Source organism: Nomascus leucogenys, chromosome 11 (genome assembly GCF_006542625.1).
Source record: "Nomascus leucogenys isolate Asia chromosome 11, Asia_NLE_v1, whole genome shotgun sequence".
Classification (NCBI taxonomy): domain Eukaryota; kingdom Metazoa; phylum Chordata; class Mammalia; order Primates; family Hylobatidae; genus Nomascus; species Nomascus leucogenys.
Genome location: NC_044391.1, coordinates 13,932,393 through 13,957,315, shown reverse-complemented (window position 1 = coordinate 13,957,315; position 24,923 = coordinate 13,932,393). Strand labels below are relative to the sequence as shown.

General features: G+C 34.2%; 1 protein-coding gene across 1 annotated transcript in view; it reads left to right on the top strand.

The window, feature by feature from the left end:
* Window positions 1–17,630, top strand: part of SEMA3E (semaphorin 3E) — a 263,539-nt gene extending 245,909 nt beyond the window's left edge. Inside the window, exon 17 of the mRNA XM_003252290.4 lies at window positions 17,073–17,630. Coding sequence (XP_003252338.1) covers window positions 17,073–17,525 — 453 coding nt within the window. The 3' untranslated portion in view covers window positions 17,526–17,630. The remainder of the gene's footprint in view (window positions 1–17,072) is intronic.
* The last annotated feature ends 7,293 nt before the right edge of the window (window positions 17,631–24,923 follow it).

Genomic DNA, 24,923 nt, shown 5'->3' with positions numbered 1-24,923 from the left:
ATCATTAACACATATGTCTTAGACATATGAATAATAATAGAATTAAAATAACAACACAGCTGCAACATTAAGCTCATTGTATAAGAAAGCTTTTCAGTCATATATGAGACATTGACACAAGGGTTCTTGACCACTGGGAACAAAGGAAAGACTCCCGCTCTTTCATCCTTTTTTGCAGTTGTAGTGGTGGAGATTGTATTTCTGTCATCATCTAAATGATGGGAGAGGAATGACTTGGATACTTGTAGAGATGGAAGGATAGGCAGCTTTAAAGCACATGTGTAGAATAGGAGGCAGTTACTGGATAAAAGAATGTGAATCAAGGGCTGTCTGTAGAAAGAGTCCAGGGCATAAGAGGTCCAGGGCATAAAGCAGTTAGGTAAGGCAGATCATGGTGATGTAGGCTTTGAACTCAGTTTCACAGAAGTGGAATTACAAAGACAGCAAGTAGAAAAAAAAATGGATATTTTAGAAGGAGAAAGAATATTGAATATTGAATGATGAATATTGAATGATGAATATTGAAAAAATGATCCTTGGTAAAGAAAAGGTTGCAAGTTGAATAATGAAAATAAGTTCTAGAGACCTCCCTCTGTTACAGAGAAGAGGTAATAGGTGCATTTTGGATAGAGAGTGAATCGACGGAAGGCTTCACCTCGTTTTGGCACTGGAGACTAAACATTTGTCATTGGAACACAAAATTACTGATTCCAAATGCGGAACACTTTGAACTTTTTATTCCTTTTTTCCTAGCCTATCGTGAAATTTAAAACCTAACATGTTTTTAGATCAAAATCATACAGTACGTTCTGGTAGATAATTAAATTTGTAAATCCTTTTGGTTTTTTGGATAGGTTTTAGAAAGAAAGTCACCTCAACTTAACAAAGCTATTAGAAATAATATAGAAATGCAATCAGGAAAGGAAAATTCTCTTCATGATGTCATAAGAATAAACACATGTCCAAAAATGTATAGCATATTGCACTGAGTTAAATTGTCGATTTAGTATTAAAGTATTTTCCACTTCACAAATCTGAGGTGAAATGGCTTTTTAAATTCCTCATAATTCCCTTGGCAGAAAAGGACCTGGTAATATTCCATAGTTCCTCCAAGCTGAATGGCTTCAGAAGACAGTGAAGTAATTCTTTTATCAGTGGTTTTCCTCACTCAGTATGTTCTGTTTCTAATTTGGAACTCACCATAATCTGCCTCATTTGGAAATCTTTACCAAATCATTTGACATGCTGCATCCATGAATGTTCAATTATAAGGTTCTTTCTCATATTGTTGATATAATCTACTTCTCCATTCCTATAATTTTTAGTACCTATTTTCAACTACATTCAAATTTCCCCCAACTAATATATTTGCTGATATTTGGACTTTGTATTTACTCTTTGCATCAAAAGTTATGTCATAATCAGCTAATATTAATACTTGGCTTTTATGGGCCTAGCTATATATGGATTGATTTATTCACAATATAAAACAGGACAAAACACAAAATTCTGACTTTATTAAAGGCTGAATATACATGATGTATACACAAAGCAGAATAACTTTGCATATGAGTTCTTAATTTTATTTAATAACAATTTTTGCACTATTGCCATTTATATGTGTTTTTTGTGAAACATAATTACTTTCTTATCAAATCTTTATTTTGATAAGAAATCACTTTCTTATCAAATCTAGACCATTTTAAAGGATATTTATTTTCACCTAGTTAATTCTTACCTCCTGGGTAAATGCTTTATAGAGTACCCCTGACGATGCTCCTCAAGGTTCATCTCTGATGCTACAAACAAAAAGAAGTCATTAATTTATCAGACCACAGAGCATATACATCTTCCTTTTATTTAACTGAAATTTTTGATTCTGTAATGTCTGCCTGTTCAGATTCAAACTCAGCCCTCTGGAGTTATCCAGAAGCAACATATTCATGTGGATAAAGTTTTTGCCCAAATTAAGAAACTGAATTAATCTTTAGAAGCATACCTGAATTGTTAGAAAGCACTTAGAAACTGAATTATCTACTTTCTAAACTCTGGATTATAGTGGTTCTCTCAAATATGCATTTTATGGACTCCTGCTTTCTTAAACAAAGCAAATGGAGCACAATCTCTATATATTTTATTAATTCTATAAGTATTTATTGGAAGCCAACTTTTCTAGATATTTCGTAGGGAGCATTTTCCCTTGACCTGCAGACCTTATTAATTATAATTAAGTAATAATAAGTTACTATGAATTATAAATGCAAATTAAATATATAAGATACTATATATAGCATCAATTATTATGATATCCTGAGGGAAAAGAGACTTAATAAACAGAATTGATAACTGAGGCTATTATTTATATGTACCTATATGTACCTATTGCAAACAGGAACTGAGTAGGTACCAGATTATTCCTAGATCTCATAACTGCATGTTAGACATAACTTTCTTCATCTTACACATGCAGAAACTAAAACTCAGAGAGTTATAGCTCATACACAAAGTTAGGGACAGACCTGACATTTGAACTCAGGTATTCCTAACTCGAAAGCTGTGCTGTTTCACATTCATTGCTGCAGTACCGAGGACTGTTCTATGTGCATTTTATGGAATATACCATTTTATTATAAAGAATTGGTTTATAGATGAGGTAACTGAGGCACAGGATATTTAATAACTCCCCTGGTCACTTGCGGCTAGTAAAGTAGGTTCAAATCCAGGAGTCTATGTAATTTCTACTAAAACACAAAATCTTCTGAAATCAAAATTCTAAATACAGCTTCAGATGCTTTGGGACATAAAACAAATGGAAAACCACTTATAGCAGAAGTTCTGGGATTTAATTTCTAAAAAATGCTCCTGATGTCAGATTGACCCTTATATAGATTTTTCTTTCTCAGAGTTGAGTGGAGCATGCTGCTGCAGCCTTGATGACAAAGGCACTAATCCTCATTGTCAGATGTCAGAGAACCTGCCCATAATTTGAACCATCCCCACTCTAAGCACTGATGCCATGAACCATTGTTTCACAACATACACAATATGTATTTCCATTCTCAAGGTGCCTTTTTAAGCTTCTACTATATGCCTATTGGTGGTAACAGATGACTTCTGTATCAAAGATACTTCTGTATCAAAGAAAATGTGAGCCACCATTTGAGCCTATGTAGATATAAAACACAGAGTACTCCATCTCATTTTACTGGGTGTTTTTTCACTAAAAGAAATGTTTTATTCATTTCTTTGAATTTATTTATTAAGCACTTACTATGTCGTGCTTTACAGAACTTATATTCTGAAGAACGTGGATAGAAAATAATAACAATAATGACTCAGAATGATATTAAATGTATCAGATAATGATCAGATAATGATAAAGAAAAAAATGCAAGGGAGATTAAATTATAGGGAAATGCAAAGGAGATTAAATTATAGGGAAAGGTTGGAATTTTAAAAGGATGGCCATAGAAGGCCTCACTAAGGAGGTCACCATAAAAGTGACATTTGGAAAAAAAATCTGAAAAAAGTAAGGGCATAGGTCATGTAACAGTATGAGATAAAAACTTTCTGGACAATGGGAACAGTAGATGCTAAGACTCTTGAGATAGGAGCATATGTGATATACTCAAAGAACAGCTGAGTGAAGAGCAGTGTGGCTGGAGGTTAGTGAGCAGTAGGGAGACTAATAGACTATGCATCAGAGAGGTGAGGCCAAGGAAAAGTTCATGCAGGGACCTATAGCCATTTCATAGGGTTTTGGTGTTCTGAATTAAAAAGGAAACCATCGTGTATTTTCAGCAGAGCTGTGACATCATTAACATTTGTATTTAAAAATATCAATTTGATTATTGTATTAAGATTATAGTATGTTGGGGTGGGGATAAAGGTGGAAGTAGGTAGTCACTGAGGTGATAGGAACACACAGTATTAAGTATAAATCTTCATGCTTAAAGACAACTCTTAATGTGTTCATGCCTTCAAGACCAGATGATTTGCAAGTGATTGCCTCATACACATTGTAGCAATGTGCTTTGCTATATTTTTCACTATTAAGAAATGTGAAGTCTGTTTAACATCTCAGATGGAATACTATTTTGGACCTTCTGTTCTCTTCTCTCTGTTTAACTGTCTGCAATTGGTGTTTTGAACTCAATAAATATCTACTTGGAGCCTACTTTAATAGGCCATGAATAAATCACATCTTAGCTCTTGTGAAGTTTACAGTCTTGTAATAAAGACAAGAGTGCAAACAGATAATTATATGTGTTCCTCAAAGATTCTGTTGAAACCAAGGAAAAAGAAAATTGTCTCAACCAAGAGATTGGGTAGGGAGGTGGCATAATAACCAGTTGGGAAAAGATTCATGGCAGAGATGATATTTGAGCCACATCTTAAAGGATAAGTAGAGGGTAATTAGTAGATAGAATAATGTTAGCTTATGTTATGAAGATGAAAAACAGTATGGTACATGTAAATCATGGATGGAAATGAGGATGCAAAAATGAGTAGACAGATCAAGGAATCCATTTCAGTTTGTCTCTAAGCCAATGAGAACAACTTAGCTTGACTGTGTACACAAATTATTCTAGAAATTGGCACACAGAATTAGGAGATAAATAGAATGTCAACGAACATTTAGGATGATATTTCAATAGTCATCGAAAAAATTTTGTACCACATGAACTAAACAGTAGAAAGGGAGAAGACAGATTTCAATTTTTATGAGATAATGTTAAGTGGATTTCATATTTGAGATAAAAGAGAAGCAGTCACAAAATATTCACATGTTTATTGTCTGAGTGCCTGTGTGGCTAATGGCACAGTAACATGATTCCAATAATACAGGGGAAGAAGCACGTTTGGGAGAAAGTTGTCGAGTTAACTTTTTGGTGTGTTGAATTGGAAGCTCTTATAAATCATTCAGGTGGAGCTGTCCTGCTAAAACCCAATGGAAAGATTTGGCATGTCAAGAGATGTTGAAGAGACATCAGCAAAAAATGTAGTAGTCAAATTCAGGGGAATTAATAAAAGTAAGAACAATATAGCAACAATCAGTACTTAAATATGACTTACTGTGTACCAAGCATGATGAATATTTTTAATCCTTGCGACAGTCCCATGAAGGAGATATTTTTATTGTTTCTACTTTACAAATTAAAAAAATTGAAGCACAGAGAGACTGAGCTACTTGCATGAGATTACACAGCTTGTGAAGTCAGTTTGCATTTGAGCCCAGACAGTCTGGTTTTAATTTGGGGCCCTTAGACACAATGCAGTGATGCCTCCTCTAGTATAGCTTACCTTAGAGGGTGATGAAATAAAAAGCAAAGTCAACTAACTCCAAAAGCAAGGGGAGAACACATATTTAAGGAAAAGTTAGAAGACAAACTCAAAAAGAGAAATTAAAAATAGAAAATGAGTTGTAATTATAGTTAGCATTCATTTAGTGCTTACTACGTACCATGCTTTTCTAAGTGCTTTATATGTAGTAACTTATTTAAAACTAACAAAATTTCTCTGAGGTAGCTAGTAGCTTTTAAATTACTTTTACAAATTTGGGGGTTACAGGTGCATATTTATTACATTGCATAGTGATGAGCCTGGCCTTTTAGTGTACCCATCACCCAAATAGTGAGCATTATACCCAATAGGTAATTTTTCAGTCCTCATCTACCTCTCACCCTCCCACCTTTTGGAGCCTCCAACATCTAGTATTCCACTCCATATGTCCAATTGTACTCACTGTTCAGCTTCCATTTATAAGTGAGAGTGCAGTATTTGACTTTCTGTTTGAGTTATTTCACTTATGATAATGTCCTCCAGTTCCATCCATGTTGCTATGAAAGACATTATTTCATTCGTTTTTAATGGCTGAATAGTATTCCATAGCACATATATGCCACGTTTTCTTTATCCAGTCATCCACTGATGGACATTCAGGTTGATTCCATATCTTTACTGCCATGAATAATGCTGTGATAAACACATGAATAGAGGTATCATTTTGATATAATGAGTTCTTTCCCTTTGGGTACATTCCTAGTAGTGGGGTTGCTAGATTGAATGGTAATCCTATTTTTAGTTCTTTGAGAAATCTCTATATTGTTTTTCATAAAGGTTGTGCTAATTTACTAAAGTTAAGTAAATGGCACAAAATACAAACTAGTTAGTACCTCTAGAGCGGTATGGCTTAAATAAGTAGAAACAGTGAAGTTAGGAGGGTGTGGTGTAATAAAACCAGGAAAAAGGAATTGGATAAGATATAGTAAACAATACTCTTTGAACAATGCATAAAACGAGGACCAAGTTTCCAGGGATAATGTGTTAAGTGGAATGTTAAGGCCAAATCGAAGTATATGTTCGTCTAATAACAGGTTAAGTGATGAATGGTGCTGTGTTGAACCAGAAATGCTAGTTTAGTGTACTCTACCAAAATATTTGAATGACAAAGAGAGAGATCCACAAAGGTAGACAAGAGTAGAAATAAATTTTGTTTTGTTTTCTTTTTAGTAAAAAGGTGACTTGGTCATGTTTATAGGTTAAAGGAAGTAGCTATAAAGAAGAAATGTGCAACTAGTTGATGAAGCAAAATAAAGAACATGTGGGAGAGAATATAATCACAGATGAAATTTAAGGGGTAAATTCTTAGAAGGAAAATGGAGACTCTTCATTCTCTGAATTAAGAGAAAATAAAATGGTTCATTTATGTGGATAATGTAATTTCATCAACAGAAGTTAAGTTTAGCGGTTCCAAAGGTCTTCTATCTTTATTTAAATTCGGTGGCTATATATATTTTCACATATAGTTTTAATCTGAAATACAAGCCTAAATCTTCCTTCTATGAAGGCTGTATAAATTATTTTTTTCTGTAATAGCAGAAGACAAAACTGCTAAAATTATAGCTAAATCACCACTATACCCTGGTTTATGAAGACTCAATTTCTGCAATTCCACATACTTGAATTTATAAACCTCCATAATAATTGCAAAAATTTTAATATTGAATAACATCCCTAAGTGAAGAAAGTCATTCTTGTTAAGACATATAGTTAAGGTCATATAGTTGAAGTATTTCTGTATGCATTTCTCTTTCTATAAAATGGATAAGCACTACATTTTAAAACTGAGTAAATGAGGGAAAATTTAAATATGCATTATTTATTTAAATTTAAATGTTTATTAGTGATTGTGTGTAATTTCAGTTATAGTAAAGAAAACTGTAGTTTCTTCAAGCTACTCAGAAGATTAGTACCTAATTCCTCACTTCAATTTCATACACATTTTAAATGTTCTGACTTTGGAATATGTTATTTTTAATCCATATTTTTTTAAAAAGTAGGTTCCCCTGAACCTGACAATTATTTAAAGGAGAAATTGAAAAACCAAAGACTTGGGGGCCAAATCTGGCCCTCTGCCTATTGTAAATAAAATTGTATTTGAAAACTGCCACACCCATTTGTTTACCTAATGTCTGTGGCTGTTTTTAGGCTACAACTGCAGAGCAGAGTAGACAACAGAGACTACAGGACTTGCAAAGCCAAAATTATTCACGATATAGCTCTTTACAGAAAAAGTTTTTGATCCCTGATTTAAAGGCTGAAATGAAAATGCATACACAAGTAAAGCCCTATAAAATGAATATTATTGTGAAAAATGCCTCTGTATTTTTTTGGGAAAAAGTCTTTTTGTGGAAAAGTTGCCTCTCATTTTGTTCTAAAACTAAAACTAAAATTTCATTGCAACGGATTTTCAATAAAATCAAGCAACATGAATAATTTCTTGGAATATATTCTTTTGAGTTTAGTCATTTGCTGACAAAATCGAAATATATCCCAAAGACACAATAAATGAGATTGAGTTCTAGGAGTGAGTTAAATCAATTTACACAAATCTCCTGTAGGGGAATTTGGGGGCAATCTCAAGACACATAAAATATCATCTATGCCTATTTCGGGGTGGTGTAAGGCAAAAGACAAGAAAACTGCTGGCCTGTAAGACCAGCATTATAATTTGTAGATCTCTTTGGTAAGCATGAAAGAATTATTTTTTCCATGATCAGTATTGATCTTTTTATTGTGGATTCTCTATTTAAGAGGAAATATGTGTTTCTGTGTCTTAAAAATAAAGTGTATCACTTTAAAATAGTTAATTGTATGCAATTAACTATTAGACTGCTTACATAATGTACAAATATGCATGTTCGTTTTAGTAAATGCAAAAAAGAATGTGTATTGACAGAAAAACTCTTAAACTTTAATTGCACTTTGCTATAAATTTTTTGTTTTACTCAATACCAAAATTGGCATTTTTAAACTCTGCATTCAGACCACCTACAAGGTAGAATAAATTCACCAAAGTCAATTAAACGCTGTTGAGTAATCTAATAACCATGGTTAGCTTATCAATGAGCAGCTCATTCCACATAACTTAGAGTGCATTGCCTCTGTGCTAAGTTTCTATAGTCTAAAATAAAACATAATTTTATTGATAATTCAATGCGTAATGGAGACAGCTTCTTCTACAAAAATGAAACAATAAAAAATGGAGTGCACAAATTACAACTTTTAATATTGGGTTATGTCATCGAAGCTAGGAGAATTATGAAGTAAAATCTCCTTTTTATTTTACCATTTTGTTTGTTAGATGACTCGTATTTTCCTTACTTTTACCAATGCTATCCTATGGTAGTAATTCCAAGGGGTCAAAGCCAGCCATAAGTTTACATTTTTATCTTTACGCACAACACTGAAAGCATCAGTTTTTGTTCCATATTAATATTATTTCTTTGTTTTTCTTGTTTTTATAATGTAAAGTGCATGAACTCTTGCCTCATTTGAACCATGTGTTTAGTAGTTTTGGCATTCTTTTTCAGTCTATTTAAAAAATGTGCTCATCTTTCTAAACTAACAACTCTTTACAACAGATAAATATTCAGAATTTACTTTTCTAGCCTTGACAAACCTATTTGTATAATATCACTTATCTCATTTTTTAGTTGCACAATAATTAGGAGGCTAGCCCATTAATTTCATGTTTCTTCCTTTTACAATGGCAGAGACAGAGTTCCTATTGTATATATGGAGAATATAAAACAACTTGTGATCATAAGAAGAGGAATGAATCTAGAGTTTTTAACTGAACTCTGTTCTGTTAATTTTCCAGGAGAATATTGAATATATTTCAAAATTAAAACATTTTCTCTTAGAGCTATGGTATCTGTTATGGATCTAAGTCTCATGCCACTGACACCATTCTAGCTTTGTGCATCTGATTAAACCGGATAACATGGTAATGCAGAAAGCCCAATGCACACATGTACAGTAGATACTCCAAAATACCAATTCCCTTCACTTGCAAGTTCCTTTTGTTCTAGCATAAATTATAATTTATATGGTCTTCCAGATCATAAAAATATGCATGTGCATGAAGATATCCCAGCATAGAACTGTATATCTGGACTACATTGTTTTAACTCCACCGAATAGCTATAATATTCAACTATTCTCAGGCATCATCTCTTCACCCTCCACTGAGATGTTGCCTAAAGGAAATGTATTTATTATGGTGCTGTTGTTGGAAACCTCCCTCTCTTTTTATAAGGACATGCAGAGAGATTTTTCTCAAGTCTCAGTGCCAGGAAAGATGTACTTATCATAAGGAGTAATTTTAAAAATATATTTTAGAGACATTTTAAATCTTAGGATTTATCATACTTTCTTCTTTCCTTTGGTTACTAGGAAATTTAGTATTGAATTTCTACTTCAGTTATAGTTGTTGTACAGTTCCTTATATTGTGCAATCTTGTTTTCAAACATTGTCTTTACCTTCATTCTTTTTAAACTTAATTTGTCTTCAGTCTGAGATTCTTATCTATGGAAAATTTGAATAAACCATTAATCACAAACCTCTCTTTACAAACTTAGTTTATTGGTTGCCAAACCACATTAATCATTACAAACAGCAGAAGTTTTTGTTTTTGGTTTCTGTTTTTATTTTTTGCTTGCTTGTTTTTGGCTCTTGTTTTTTTTCACTTCAGATGCGTAATTTAGTTAATCATACGACTTAGTTTATGGTACATTGTGATGATTGGTTTATACAAATTTCTCTTGTTTGACTTTGTTTTTCCTGGACCTCCTTTTTCTACTTTCATCCTTGTTTCCCCACATGCATCTACTGAATGATTGGAGTAAGTCCAATACTATGTTTGCAAATTGAACAGGTGTATAATGTATTGAGTGTGCATGAACTGTAAATGTATTATGTTATAGATTATATTCTCCTTCTTACTTTGTGAACTCAGCACTATGTTTTTACAGTTTATCCCTGTTGCTGTTTGTGTCTCTATTTCATTGCCTGACTGTTACTTAACATACCATAGCATGCATACATTGCTCTTAATTCATTCTTAATTCCCCTAAGTGTGGACATCCAGAGTGTAATTAACTCCTGCTATCACAGCTTTGACAATCATCTCTGCAAATAACCCCTTATAGATCTGAGTGGAAGTTTCTGCATTATTATTTGTCAACATCCTTCATTTCTGTAATTACTGTCAGCTTGCTTTCAGGGTATCTGCACCATCTGGACTCCCAAAGCAGTTCATGTGCGTTCCTGTTTCCCCACATGCTCACCAATATTTGGTATTATCTTGTTTTCTAAGTTTTGTCTTTCTTCTGGCTATAGGGTAATGTGTTTAAATTTGAATTTCTTTCTTTCTTTCTTTCTTTCTTTCTTTCTTTCTTTCTTTCTTCTTTCTTTCTTTCTTCTTTCTTTCTTTCTTTCTTCTTTCTTTCTTTCTTTCTTTCTTCTTCTTTCTTTCTTTCTTCTTCTTTCTTTCTTTTTCTTTCTTTCTTTCTTTTTGAGACGCAGTTTTGCTCTTGTAACCCAGGCTGGAGTGCAATGGCGCAATCTCGGCTCATCACAACCTCTGCCTCCTGGGTTCAAGCGAATCTCTTGCCTCAGCCTCCCAAGTAGCTGGGTTTACACCCAAGTGCCACCATGCCTGGCTAATTTTGTATTTTTAGTAGAGACGGGGTTTCTCCATGTTGGTCATTCTGGTCTCGAACTCCCAGCCTCAGGTCATCTGCCCGCCTCAGCCTCCCAAAGGGCTGGGATTACAGGCATGAAACACCACACCCGGCCTAAGTTTGAATTTCTAACTTTACTAGTAAGGTTGAATGTTAACATGCATTCTTACTAAGCATTTGGATTTCTCCTTCTCTGAAGTGCCCATTTATATGCTTGTTCCATTTTTTCTCTTTTATTTCTCTTTTTGTTGACTTGAAAAACTCTTTTACCTCTTCTAGACATTAATTCGTTCTTGAATATAAATGCCCTAAATTTCTCCTTTGATATAGTGTATGTTTTTGAATATAACATGTTTTACATGTTATGGTTTTGAGTTATTTATAATGACTTTCTTTCCAGCATAATCTTGTATTAAAATAAGGGTTGTTTTTCCACATTTGTTCTTCTCCACGTAGTGTGATAGGTTTCCCCGAATGAGCTTTTAAACAATTCATCCTGTCTACTAGGTAACATCAGTATCATATATCAGGTTTATATTGGAAAGTGTTTTTAATAAAATAAATCTTTATTTTTATGCTCTGTCATATTAGGTATATTTTCTGTAAGTAAAATAAATAAATATATATACATATATATGTGTGTATGTATAAAATTGGTCACAGGCAGGCCAGATAAATAAACAAATCTATAAATTGTTTCCTCTATTGCTTAACTAAAACCGATTTTATTATTAAATGTATTCTCAACTAAACCAATTCAAGGCCTACGTCTGTCCTTTTCCTGTGAAAGTATGGAACCATATGGTTGGTAGACATGGAAATAACTGCTTCTTCCTGACCAGCTACCAGATGTGCAGAGTTCTTTGTTCAATTACTTTTTTTTTTTACTAGAAATTATAAAACATATTGAATCAATCTTTATAGCTAAGAATAATAAAACCGTTTTCGGCAAAAATTTTGTATTTATATAGATTGCCTATAAGAATATTTGATAGAAATGATGTATTATGCACTATCTTCCTGATGGAGGAAATCTGGTCTGCAGACCTAGAAAAAAAACACAGATGGATGAAAACAATTCTGTAATCAAGATTTGATGTTGGAGGTACCCAAGTAAACTGACATGGAAAGACTAAATTGTGGAAGAACTTCAGATACAAATTTCTAAGTCATTTTACATTTTTGGGTATTTATAGTCCATGTAAGATAACTTTAACTTTCTAGGTGATTTAACCTACATAATGTATGGCCCTCCAGACCGAGCATGAAAACAGCTTATATTCCTGTCTTTGTAAAGTGTATTTGTCATAACCAAGAGTGTAGATCAAAATTCTGAGAGGCACTATCTCTAACATGGAAATAAACGATGTAGGACAATTTCCATGGTAATTGTCATGATTCCATATCCTGAATCTTGACCAATCTGGACTTTATATGTACATAATACAGTGTTTCTCAAACTTGGGTTTCTGATTTTTTTTTAAAACCCTGCTTTTTTAAAATACCAAACTTGAAAAAACAAGCAACGAACAAACAACCCTAATTCTAGTGATCAAGAATTTGTATTTATTTTTAGTTTTGCTTTTTGCTTTCTTTTAAATTACTTTCATAAACTGCTTGCTATATGCCGGAAACTAGGCTAGATCAATTTCATATTTTCTCATGTATTACTCACTCTCACAGGAGACATAATAGAGACAACAAAGGATCATATTCAATAAGGACGTTTGTGTGCAATTTTTTTTCAGGTAAAGGCAATGTCCTAAGACATATCTGTGATGTAGCCCTCTTTCATCAGTTACTAAGTGCTCCTGAACCCATGTTTGCTCCTTCTTATTCAAATTATTATTGGATTTACCTGGAAGTTGTTAAATATATTTTGGATATATCTGTACAGGTATACCCCATTGCTATACATGTTTGCACTCTCTAAATGAATTAGTATGTTCTTATTTGACACTCTCTTCTGAATTCTTTACTCATTATAGGATAATTCAGAAGAATAAAGAAATAGGTCTTTGCCCTTTAAAAACTTATATGTTTGAAGAGATGAAACTTGCATGGAAAAATAATTTGAAAAGAAATATAAATAACAGCTTTTGTGCTACAAATGTAAATGGTATTGTGTTACAAAAAGAAGCAAAATACCTTTAGGGGCTATAAAGGAAGTATTTATAAAGGAAGGGAAAGTTTAGTTAAGCCTGGAAGGAAATGAAAAAACAAATGGATTGGTAGACAGTAGAAAGGAGTTTATTTAAGGGAAAAAGAGTATGTTCAGAATAAGAGCTGTGAGTGGAAAGCAGGGTGGCGATACAGGGAAATGGCAGCATAAAGAATTATGAAAAGGAGGGGTTGATTCTAGTAATGTACAGGTTGCCCCCCACCACCTGCCCTTAAAAGTGAAACATCATCCTGGGCTGCTAGCACCGCTTATATTAAAATGTTCATTAAATATTCACAAGAATAAAACAACACATACATTCCTTATGCTTGTAGCTTTTATTAAAATATTGAACCAAAATTAATTTAAAGATAAATTATAAACAAATTGATGCATCATTAAAATGTTTATTTACTGTGTGTTTTGTTTTTACTGAAATATGTATCTCTATGACTGTAAGATGAGACACAGATTGCCACATATGTGTATGTATAACACTTTCTGCCTCTAGCTATACCATGTGGTGACTTCATCCTCCCAACACTTTATTCAAGTGACCTTGAAACTTTTTATGTGTATTACTACATGGGGATGTTGTTTCATTTTCATTTGGCTGTAACTTACCATTAACATATTATACCCATCTTTGTTCTTTTTTTCATTTGGAAACACGGCTTTGAAAGTGGTTCAGAATCTATGATAAACATAAACACTAACACTGAGATTGATCTTTCACATGATTCCAAATATAGTTTATTAATTTATATTGATTTTTGTGTCAATCAACACAATAATTTAAAAAAATCCTTATTAAAAAAAGAGTTGATCTCCAGATCTCCAGAAATGCACCTCTTCCACCAACCCTAGTTTGAGAAACACTACATTAATATTATATTGATTACATTAATCAATATAAATTAAGCAATTTGGAGATCTAGATTTACAAAGGCAGGATCTGGTTAATGGAGCAATTCTTACTGCTCAGGCAAGAAACAGAGATCTGAATAAGTTCTAAATCAGGATGTGGACAAAAGAAAGTGAGGTTTAAAGAAGAGTAAATTAGTATCCATTTGTTGAAATAAGTGGGGAAAGATGACACAGAAATTTAATTGAAGGATTATTGTTAGACACTTGCGTATAATTTTGCATGCTCAAGTGTATGAAGGTTAACAGGCGAAATGAAGGTAATAAAGGAGGGAGGACACTTTTACAGGGGTGTGAGAAAGGCCAGTTTGGGAAGATGATATTTAATTCAGTTATGCAGGATGAGAATTAACCAGCCTTGAAGAAGTGTCTCAAGGCAGAGATACACACAGAGATCCTGAAACAGAATCAAGCTGGGTATGAAAGAAGAGACAGAAAAAACGGGAAGATTTGGAGAGTTTGCCATGAGAAAAGGTCAAAGAAACAGTTATAAGGTATGAGAATTTAACATTGCAGCAAAAATGGTGATGAGGGAGGGGTGTTTTAAGGGTCACCACTGAAGAAATGTAAATAGGAATTTGTGATAGTATATAATGAGAGAGAAGTATAAACGATCAACAATTGAGGATAGGGAGACTAGAAGAATAATGATGTCATGGCCAGAAATAGGGAAATTAGTAAATGGAGGGCAGTTTGAGTGGGAAGATACTGAATTGTACGTATTAAAGGATTATTTATGTTTCTTTTAGTTAAAAACACCAAATCCATTGTTTTTTTGTTTTTAACTAACAGAAAACACAAAACAGTGGATTATCTATGTGTAAGGTGTACCATTTTAGGGAAGCTGGCTGAAACAAAGAAATAAAAGTACTATCAAACGGATGGAAATAAAATGTAAGATCAGTGACAGTTGGAGGATTGCACCTTAAGGCAATGAGAAATCTGCAGAAGAAACCAAGAAAGAGTAAAGAAAATAAGGACAGTATAATGGCACATACCACACAGAAAATAAAAGATGTTTAAGGAGGCAGATTTCATCCATATCAAATGCAGCGATAAGTTTTAAAACAATGGAGGCTTACTTCAGAGTCAGTATCATGTGAGGCACGGGGTGGTCACAGGTTGCAATAGATGGTAAAGTTACGGAGAAAGCTAGTGCTGGAAAATACGTTTGTTCAGAAGCCTGGCCTGGAGGCATGAGTAACTAAGCAGAGGTACACAAAGCGCTTTAAAAGTTAGTTGCCTGTAACAGTTGCTAAGGATATTCTGAGAAAAACCTATCAATAAAACAGATTGTTTCTATGTGGTGAAGATGGTTTTGCTTTGAGGGTCTTCTTGGTTCCTCACTGGAGGATTTCACTCTCCAGTTAATGACTACAGTGTTCTGCCTACCAGGACACGGTCCCACCAAGTCAAGGGAAGCACCTACAAAAGACTTATGGAGACTCTTTTGTTAGCCCAACTAGGACACTCTGAAGCTTCTGAGTTATTAACTTACTTATAATAGCTGAAAAAAATGCCTTTGGGGCGCCACGTAACTTAAAAATAACATCCCTATTTCTTACTGTACTATATTACTACATTTTGTCTTCTGTTCCACAAATCGTGGCTTGTGAATACCACTTTCCACACCTGAGTAATCACATTGAAACTTTGTCTATGCCAGGTCTCACCAAGGCAGGAAAGAGCCGAGTCTGGCATTCCTGGCCAGGACCTATCACGGGGACAAAAACATGCTTATCATTAATAGCCTTTATTGCCAAAGGCTATTGTAATTATTGCCTCTACATTTCTTTTATATTGACAAAGATGAATATTGCTTTCATTTTTGTATTCTCAAAGGTGAAAGCTGTCAGCATACTATGAACCACCTTTATACCATTATCGTAAGATCCTGGGCCACAGGAAAACATGATTGTTTTTGGTTAGATGAATGTATGGCAGAAAGGTAGAGGTAGCTATTGATAGCACTGTGCAAAAAATCCTCACCTATTTTCTTTAATCTTCACAACAGTTTTTCAGGTTATTAAGTTATCTCCACTTTACAAAGAAAACTAAGGCAAGAAATATACATGAATGCCCTAAATCACACAATAAATAGTGGTGCCAATATTTGACTCTAACTCTGCCTAATGTGAAATCATTTACTTACTAGTCCAGCTATTTGTGATAAAACATGAGTTATTCGTTGAAAGCCTTATCTCGTTCTTCTTACTCTGAATTATAATTATTTATTTATAGAAATAATGTGAGTAATTTATTATACCAAAAACATGACAAAAGATATTTGAGCACTGAAGGTATATTAAAACTTAATATTTGCTAGACCGTCTGATCCTTTAGAGCAGGAACTGGATTTTACTTGTTTATTTTTTAATCTCTGGTAAAGGACAGCCTATGAAAAGGTAAGGGATGTTCACTGAATTGATTAACTGATGAATTTTTTTGTAAGAAGACAAAGTGAAAGGACCCTAGTTCTCTAAAGAGAGGTCCTTGTAGAAACATTGGTCACTACAATCTGGAGGGCATAATCATTCCTGAAAGAATGTGGGAAGTGGTATTTGTTCTGTCCATTGAAAAACAAATGTTAAAAAATAAATTTTAGAAATTTTCCTTTCACTCTTACTGTGACTGCTATACTGAAATGTATTTTTGCTAATGATTAATTGAATCATTAGGGAGAAAGCCCTCTTACTTTACAATATTGACATAAAATGATCTCAAGGTCATTGATATGAAGTGACCACCCATGTAAATATCTTCAGAATACACACACACACACACACACATACACACATAGATGTAATTATTTAGCATCTTTGTGTATGTATGATTTTCAGGGTTTCATTATGTGATAGTGAACATGAAAATATTCAAGATAGGTAGTGGAAAGGGTGACGGATTGTTACTTTCTCTCCTGTGTACTTCAGTGCCATTTACTTTTTTGTTCTTGCAGGTGAAGACAGATGACAGAGTGGTTAAGATGGACCTTGGTTTACTCTTCCTAAGGTTACGCAAATCAGATGCTGGGACCTATTTTTGCCAGACAGTAGAGCATAGCTTTGTCCATACTGTCCGTAAAATCACCTTGGAGGTAGTGGAAGAGGAGAAAGTCGAAGATATGTTTAACAAGGACGATGAGGAGGACAGGCATCACAGGATGCCTTGTCCTGCTCAGAGTAGCATCTCGCAGGGAGCAAAACCATGGTACAAGGAATTTTTGCAGCTGATCGGTTATAGCAACTTCCAGAGAGTGGAAGAATACTGCGAGAAAGTATGGTGCACAGATAGGAAGAGGAAAAAGCTTAAAATGTCACCCTCCAAGTGGAAGTATGCCAACCCTCAGGAAAAGAAGCTCCGTTCCAAACCTGAGCATTACCGCCTGCCCAGGCACACGCTGGACTCCTGATGGGGTGAGACTATCTACTGTCTTTTGAAGAATTTATATTTGGAACGTAAAAAAGTAAAAAAATAAATAAATCATCCAACTTCTTTGCATTACTTAAAAGAGATTTCTGTAATACAGGAATGACTATGAAGGTGTTATAATAAATTATTCTACATACTCATTTGACTGGATAAACTTCACATAAAATTAACTAATTTTTTAAATAAATGAATTGCTTAATGGTTTCTCATTATGTTTATCAAAAAACAACTATAGCTGTCATTTTCAGTACTTGGCTGCTTTTCTGTGAAAATTATTATTTTACTTTTGGAAGACAAGATTATTAGAATATTGAAGAAAAATTAGAGACTTTTATAATCATGATAAATATAAAACTAAATATGTTTTAATATTTCTGAATTTTTCTTTTCCATCACAATGTAAGATATGCAGAATACAAGATACTTTGGCATTCTCATGTGAACTTTCTGTACTCTTTAAGGATTATTTTATTAGTGTTGTTTAAGCCATGAGTATTAACTAGCAGGTGTGTTGTGAGTGCTGTAACCCATGAAAGGAAAAATGTGGTCTTTCTGAGGCTTGTGCGCTTCATAAAATATTCATTAAAGTACATTCACACTATTTTTGCTTTATAACACAGTCTTTAATTTTCACTCACTGTGGAAAGAAGAACTAAGGTAACTTCTCAGAAAGATATCAAATCTCAGAAAGAATGTCAAATCAGATGACGTTATAGTTAGAATTCTAACTACTGTAAAAGATTTTTGCTGCCCTCTTGTGGTAAAAAAAATTATATTCTCACACATTTCTTTTTTCTCTACAGATGGATATCTGTTTAGGAAAGATTTGAAAGCAGATTTTCAGTAGATACATGGATACATCAAGTTCATTTTCAGAAACAAATAACTGAAATAAAAAACATGTTAATCCTTATATCATACTTTAATATGAAAGTATTGCTTATAGATAATTTATTATCTCACAAGTCAAAAGTGAAGATTCTGCAGCACTGAAGATCTATTAAAGCTCCAAATTTTAAGTTTCTAAATAATCTTCGCTGAAATCTAAAATATACTATAACAACCATGTTTTTGGCCGGGCGCGGTGGCTCACGCCTGTAATCCCAGCACTTTGGAAGGCCGAGGTGGGTGGATCACGAGGTCAGGAGATCGAGACCATCCTGGCTAACACGGTGAAACCCTGTCTCTACTAAATATACAAAAAATTAGCCGGGCGTGGTGGCGGGCGCCTGTAGTCCCAGCTACTCAGGAGGCTGAGGCAGGAGAATGGCGTGAACCCAGCGGGCGGAGCTTGCAGTGAGCCGAGATCGCGCCACTGCACTCCAGCCTGGGCAACAGGCCAAGACTCTGTCTCAAAAAAAAAAACAAAAAAAACCATGTTTTATTTGTGAAAAAAGTATTAAAGTGATTTGCTCTCAAATATCAAAGTTTCTTCTCTCTTTTATATTAAGAGACAGGAAATTGTTTCATGAGTTCACTTAACTACTGAGATATTCAGAGCATTTTTACCTCTCTCTTAAATATTATAAAAAACAATTGTATTTTTAAGAATGTTTATTTATCAAAGTCTTTCCTTCTATTAAATATTTAGCAATTACCTTTCTAAAATATGAAATTTTGTAAGATGTTTTCACCTAAATAAAAATTGAAAGCAAGTGGATTACACAGAAGAACCATTATGAACATTTATTTACATATTAATCAGTTTTTATTTCAGTTTTCAAAGTTAGCTTATAGGTTATACATTTAAGTTAAAGTGCTGATAACTCATAATCACTTGCAATTTCATTGTAAAATTAACAAATACATAAACATTTTAAGAAAAATTTAAGTTTATTCAGATAAGTCACCATGCTTCAAAAGATCTAAGAAATGCAAATATACTGAAAATTGACATCCTCTGAAAATTCCACTTGCTATTTACCCAAGAATCCACTGGAGGTCGTTACTGCCGTTAAATAATAACTGAAAAGACTATGTAGTGAAATGTATTTTTAAAAACTATATTCAGTAAAAGCCTGCTCAATTTGGAGAAACAGAACCACAAACACAGATCACAGGGGCCTTACAAAGTTTATGTCTGAACAAATAAGTCAATTAAGTACACTTTATTGAAAATTGCCTTCCATTAACACACAAGAAAGAAAGCAGAATTTTCTTCTGTATCTGAATTTTAAATTTAAAAAGGCAGATAAGACCTAAATAGTTATCATTTTAATCGCAATAACACAGACAAGTAGTTAATAATGATGATAACAATGGTGTAACTTGTAAACTAAATATTTGGTAACGGAAGCAATAGGCAGAGGAAAATAGCTTTTCTATGACACAAGTCATAAGAAGTCCATATACTGAAGAGGGTTTGGTTAAATAAAGTGACTGTTAACCAGAAAAGAAACATTTTACATAAAATGCTAGAATTTATTATAGGAAAATAAATCAAACCCAAAGAAAGTTTATTCAATGCTAATTTGAAAGAAAACTGATAAGAAAACTTTGAGGGCCCAGGTCCACAATTTGGAGAGACCACTAAATTTTACATATAATTATACACACACGTATGTACATATATGTATGTATATAATTTTGCTTCCTGCCTGTTTATGGCAGTACTGAAGAGAACTGGGAAAGAAGAGGGAGGGAGAGAGAAAGACGAAGAGAGAGAGAAAGCAGTTTCCAAGGATATGTTTCATGTCCCATCATTTTCTCAGTTTCTCCCTCTCTCTCCCAACACAAACACACACACACACACACACACACACACACACACCCCTCACATACTATAAAATAAATATTCACTGCCCTATCAAAATACAGATAAATCAATCTATGCTGTCCTGTCCTTCTTGAGAATCTAAAACATACCACAAAAATATATCCCCAGTTTTTTGTTCTGTCTGAGGTTAGAATTAATTCAAATTCAGAACCTCCTTTGAGAAATGCCCAGGCTTTAAAAATTAAAAATGGATGGATCTTCTCTGAACTCAGGGAGGGCACATACTTAGACACCTACAAGACTTGGAGGAATTAAGAGTTCGCCCTTCATCTCACCAAATTTTCCCCATTTTTCTCTTTCTTGCAGAAGGAGAGAAACCATGCTCTCTAGCAACATTGAGCAAAAATCATAACCACTCATCCTAATTTCTAAGGGGCACCTCCATCTAGGGCCAGTCTCCTGCTTCTTTAAACCTCTTCTATCTTTGTTACAGGAGAGGACCTGTGGATAGACTGAGTTTTGACATAAAACAATGCCCATTCACTTCCTCCTTCAGCACAACGTCACCCATTGGGCAAGAGATCCAGATTTGTTAACAAGAAAGATTTTGCTTCGTGATTCCACGTCTATAATTCTATATTGCTATTTTTTTCTTTTGTGTGAATTACTGAATATTTCAGTGCAAAGTTATCAACTTGGAGAAACAGGGATTAAAAATAAGGATAAACACTAATAAGAGCTCTAGAAAAAAGGGAACAGGAAGTCTTGGCCTGTTTAGTAAGTGGCAATTCCATATATATTTTAGAGATTTTTTCTATCTAAAACTAGTTAAATACTTAGAATGTTTGTAATGAGTGTTCAATATTTGCTATAGGTTTTAGGGTTTTGTAAATCTTCGTAGTAATTATGAACATTTGTAAAATTTGTAAAATACAATAAATCATTTTGAGTGTTGGTGTTAAGCATGAAACAAACACAGCAGCTGTTGTCCTTAAAAATGAATTGACCTGTGACACCTGAAGCCTAATAAATATATTAAGAAAAATACTTAGTATTGTATAGATATTTGAATTCCAGGAGAAAATGCGACATTTATAATAAGAAGTCCATACTCTTTTTCTTACAGCAGAACATCACACTGAGTTCCATTTTGAAAAGGACTCATTTTTCAGGCCAACAACTGTTGCATTTGAATCAGATATAAATAATAGATTTTCCACAAACACTCAGCTGATTGTAGCAGTGTTATTTAAGCTGGTATTTTTTTTTCTTGGAAGGATAGCTTTATATTTTGGCTTTCATTATAAATTGATTGTGTTCTGCTTGTGTTTAAATGGCTTACTTATAAGCTAGAGCACTATATGGGAGTGCTCTTCTCTGTATGGTATCCTTTTATCTGCTTGTCTAGGTTCATAACAGTGTGTGCCATATTCTTTCTTTTCACTGATTCTAAGCCATGAGACTTATTATCATCTGGTGGCAAGCTGCAGGGACCATTAACAGTGTGTCTCTTTGACTATAACGTGGATCTGCCACTACGCACTACGTAATTTGTCTGTACCATTATGTACAATCTCTATTTGGCTCAACTTTGATGAAAAAGAAATAAATATTTGCTAAACTCTCAAGTTGTCTGGGGAGCATTTTCTAAGTTTTTGCCAACTGAACTCAAGTTTTTTATATTAAGCCTAAATGTAAACATACAATGCCAGATTACCACTGTTTTTTTGTCTTCTTTTTTTTTTAGAAGTTAGAAAAGAATTCAGTTTTCTTTCCTGGGGTATTTATAAGCCAACTTTCCTACAGAGGAAAAAGTCTGTTAACCTCATTACCTTGCAGCAGTTGGGTTTATTTATGCAACCCCGTGTTGCTAGGACCAGCAGCCAGAAATTCCTTTCAAAGCTTCATCATCCAGATAAGAGATATGAAAAACGAAAGCTTTTAGAATGGTAACTCATTGAATGTTTACGATTTTTGCAAGCCTCAAGTTCTAGCTTAATGTATCCGAATTGCTATTTTCTCTGTTATTTTTATAAGACCTTGGGAAGGCCATTTAAATGAAGTGTGGTGTTAAATAAACTTTTGGGGATGCATTTTGTTTTTGAGGCAAATTTTATTGTATTGGTAAGTAATTAGTTACAATGTTTTAAAAGAAAAAATTGGCAGCAGCTCATGGAGCGTGTCTCTGGCAGCTTTATGATGTGATAATGACATTAATGGTAGTTGTTTATCATATTTCAACCTTGCATTCATTTATAATATAGGCCTACTTTTAGTATAGTATTTGATGAACTAATTGAAGCTGTTCTTCAGATACATTTTCAGTCTTTAGTCAGAGGAAGAAGAGAGACGGTTATGGTAACTAGAAATCTGTTGCTTACTATTCAAAGGAAACAAAGGTATCCACCCATCTTTTTATTCAAAAACGGTATGCCAGGCACTGAACCAGGCACTGTATAAAGTGTAGAAATGTTAATAACCCCATTATTACACAGATAAATAAAAATTAAATTATATTTTTAGGGACTATGTTTGCAGTGTTTATTGGAAAAAAAATCCCAAATCTTCATTTTACTTTATAGTACATGAAATGCAACAACAGTGTAGTTTAATACAAGTATTTATTCTTTCAGAAGTACAGTTGGTATACACACGGGATTAGGTCCAGGGCTCCCATGTATACCAAAATTCATGAATACTCAACTCTTGCGGTCAGCCCTGTGAATTCAAATACAAGAAAAGTCTCCCCGCTCTGTGTATGTGGGTTTCATATCTTATAAATACTTTATTTTCCATCTCCATTTGGTTGAAAACAATTCACATATAGATGTGCCTTTGCAGTTCAAACCTGCATTGTTCAAGAATCAACTGGACTTCTAATTATGAATGCTGAGACTCCTGGTCAGGATGACATTTAGAAGCCAGGCTTTGATTCAGAGGAGCTGCAATAATGTAGCAATAAATAATGGTATATAAAAAGAGAAATAATTTAACAAAAAAGAAAGAGATCAACATAGAAGCATAACATCTTTATGAATCTGCCCCTTCATTTGCCTTCTTCTCATCCATCTTTACCCAGCAGCCAAAGTCATCTTTCTACCACAAATTTGATCCCTTTATAACTCTATTTGAAGCCATTCATGGCTTTTGCATGGTTGATAGGGTTCATGAACCAGTAATGGAACATAAATGCAAGGCAGTGATTGGGCTTGAAGCCATAAATCTGGACATGTGTTCAGCCGAAGATAGTAGTAGCGGGAAGCCCAGATCCTGCACAGTGAGAGGAATACACACGATAGATGCCAGGTGAAATGTTAGGACTTCTCACTGCTTTGGGCAGATACAGAAGCCTGAAATCTGGGTACCTACAATTGCCTGGGGTTTTGTCATATAGGAGCTGCATGTAAAGCTATCTAAGGCCAGGACACAGACTCATTGCTGGTCCCAGGACTGACTTAGCCCCTTTTTTCCTCTTCACTTCTCTTCATGACCTGGGATCCATGGAATATGAGACACCCAAGTCATCTCAGTACTAGAGACTGGAATAGCCAAAGAACCTTTTCTGGTTTAGTAGCCCTGAGGTAGGCATAACGAGGTGGAAGCAAAAGTAAAAGCTACAGGTGAGGTACTAAAGACTGAATTCTGTCACATCTCCCTGGTCTCCCCTAATTCACATGTTGAAGTCCTAACCCCCAGTGTGGTGGTGTTTGGAGATGGAGTTTGGGGAGGGTAATTATGGTTAGATGAGGTCATGAGAATGGGGACCTCATGATGGGATTAGTAGCTTTATAAGAAGAGGAAGGAGGAAGGGAGAGAGAGAGAGGGAGAGACAGAGAGAGAGAGAGAGAGAGAGAGAGAGAGAAGACTGGAAGGGCACGGTCTGCAAATCAGGAAGCTGGCCCTCACCAGGAACCAAATCTGTTGGTACGTTGATCTTGGACTTCCCAGCCTCCACAACTGTGAGAAATGTGTCTGTAGTTTAAGGCACCCAGTCTATGGCATTTTGTTATAGCAGCCTAAGCAGATTAATACACACAAGAAAGTACAGAGAAAGGTGGGGAGATTAAGGATAAACAGAAATACTCGAACCCACAAACAAAATATTTCAAAACATCTCAAGATATCTAAAGTTAAGTAAATAATAATATCCAGGAAACGTGATGAAAAGTAGCCTCAGGTATGACGTTCTGAAGGTCCATAGCTTTTATTTATTATTAAAAGGATAATTGACCTGAAGGTCAAGAACAACTGTACTAGTACAATTTATCACATTATAAATTAAGACATATGACCAATGACTTTTTAAAGGTAAGAAGGAGATGCAGAATGAGAAGGGAGAACAATTCTTTTCATCAAATGTTGTGCATTCTTGTAAAGAACACACTGTACGTCTTATAAGATGAAATTTAACATAAAATATTGTGTATGTCCCAGCAGAGCCTCAGAGTGTGACTATAATCAGAATGAAAATTTGCATTCATTATAGCAGTCTATAGATATCTTGGTTCATTGCTCCTCAAGCCCAAGATGAAAACATAGAGTTCATTGCTTTAGTGCTTTAGCTGAATAAAAGAATAGATGAATGAGTGGATGATGAATGAACAAATCAGTCAGAGGATAACATCATTTAGATTCAAGTAACAAAATACCAATAAGAATTTA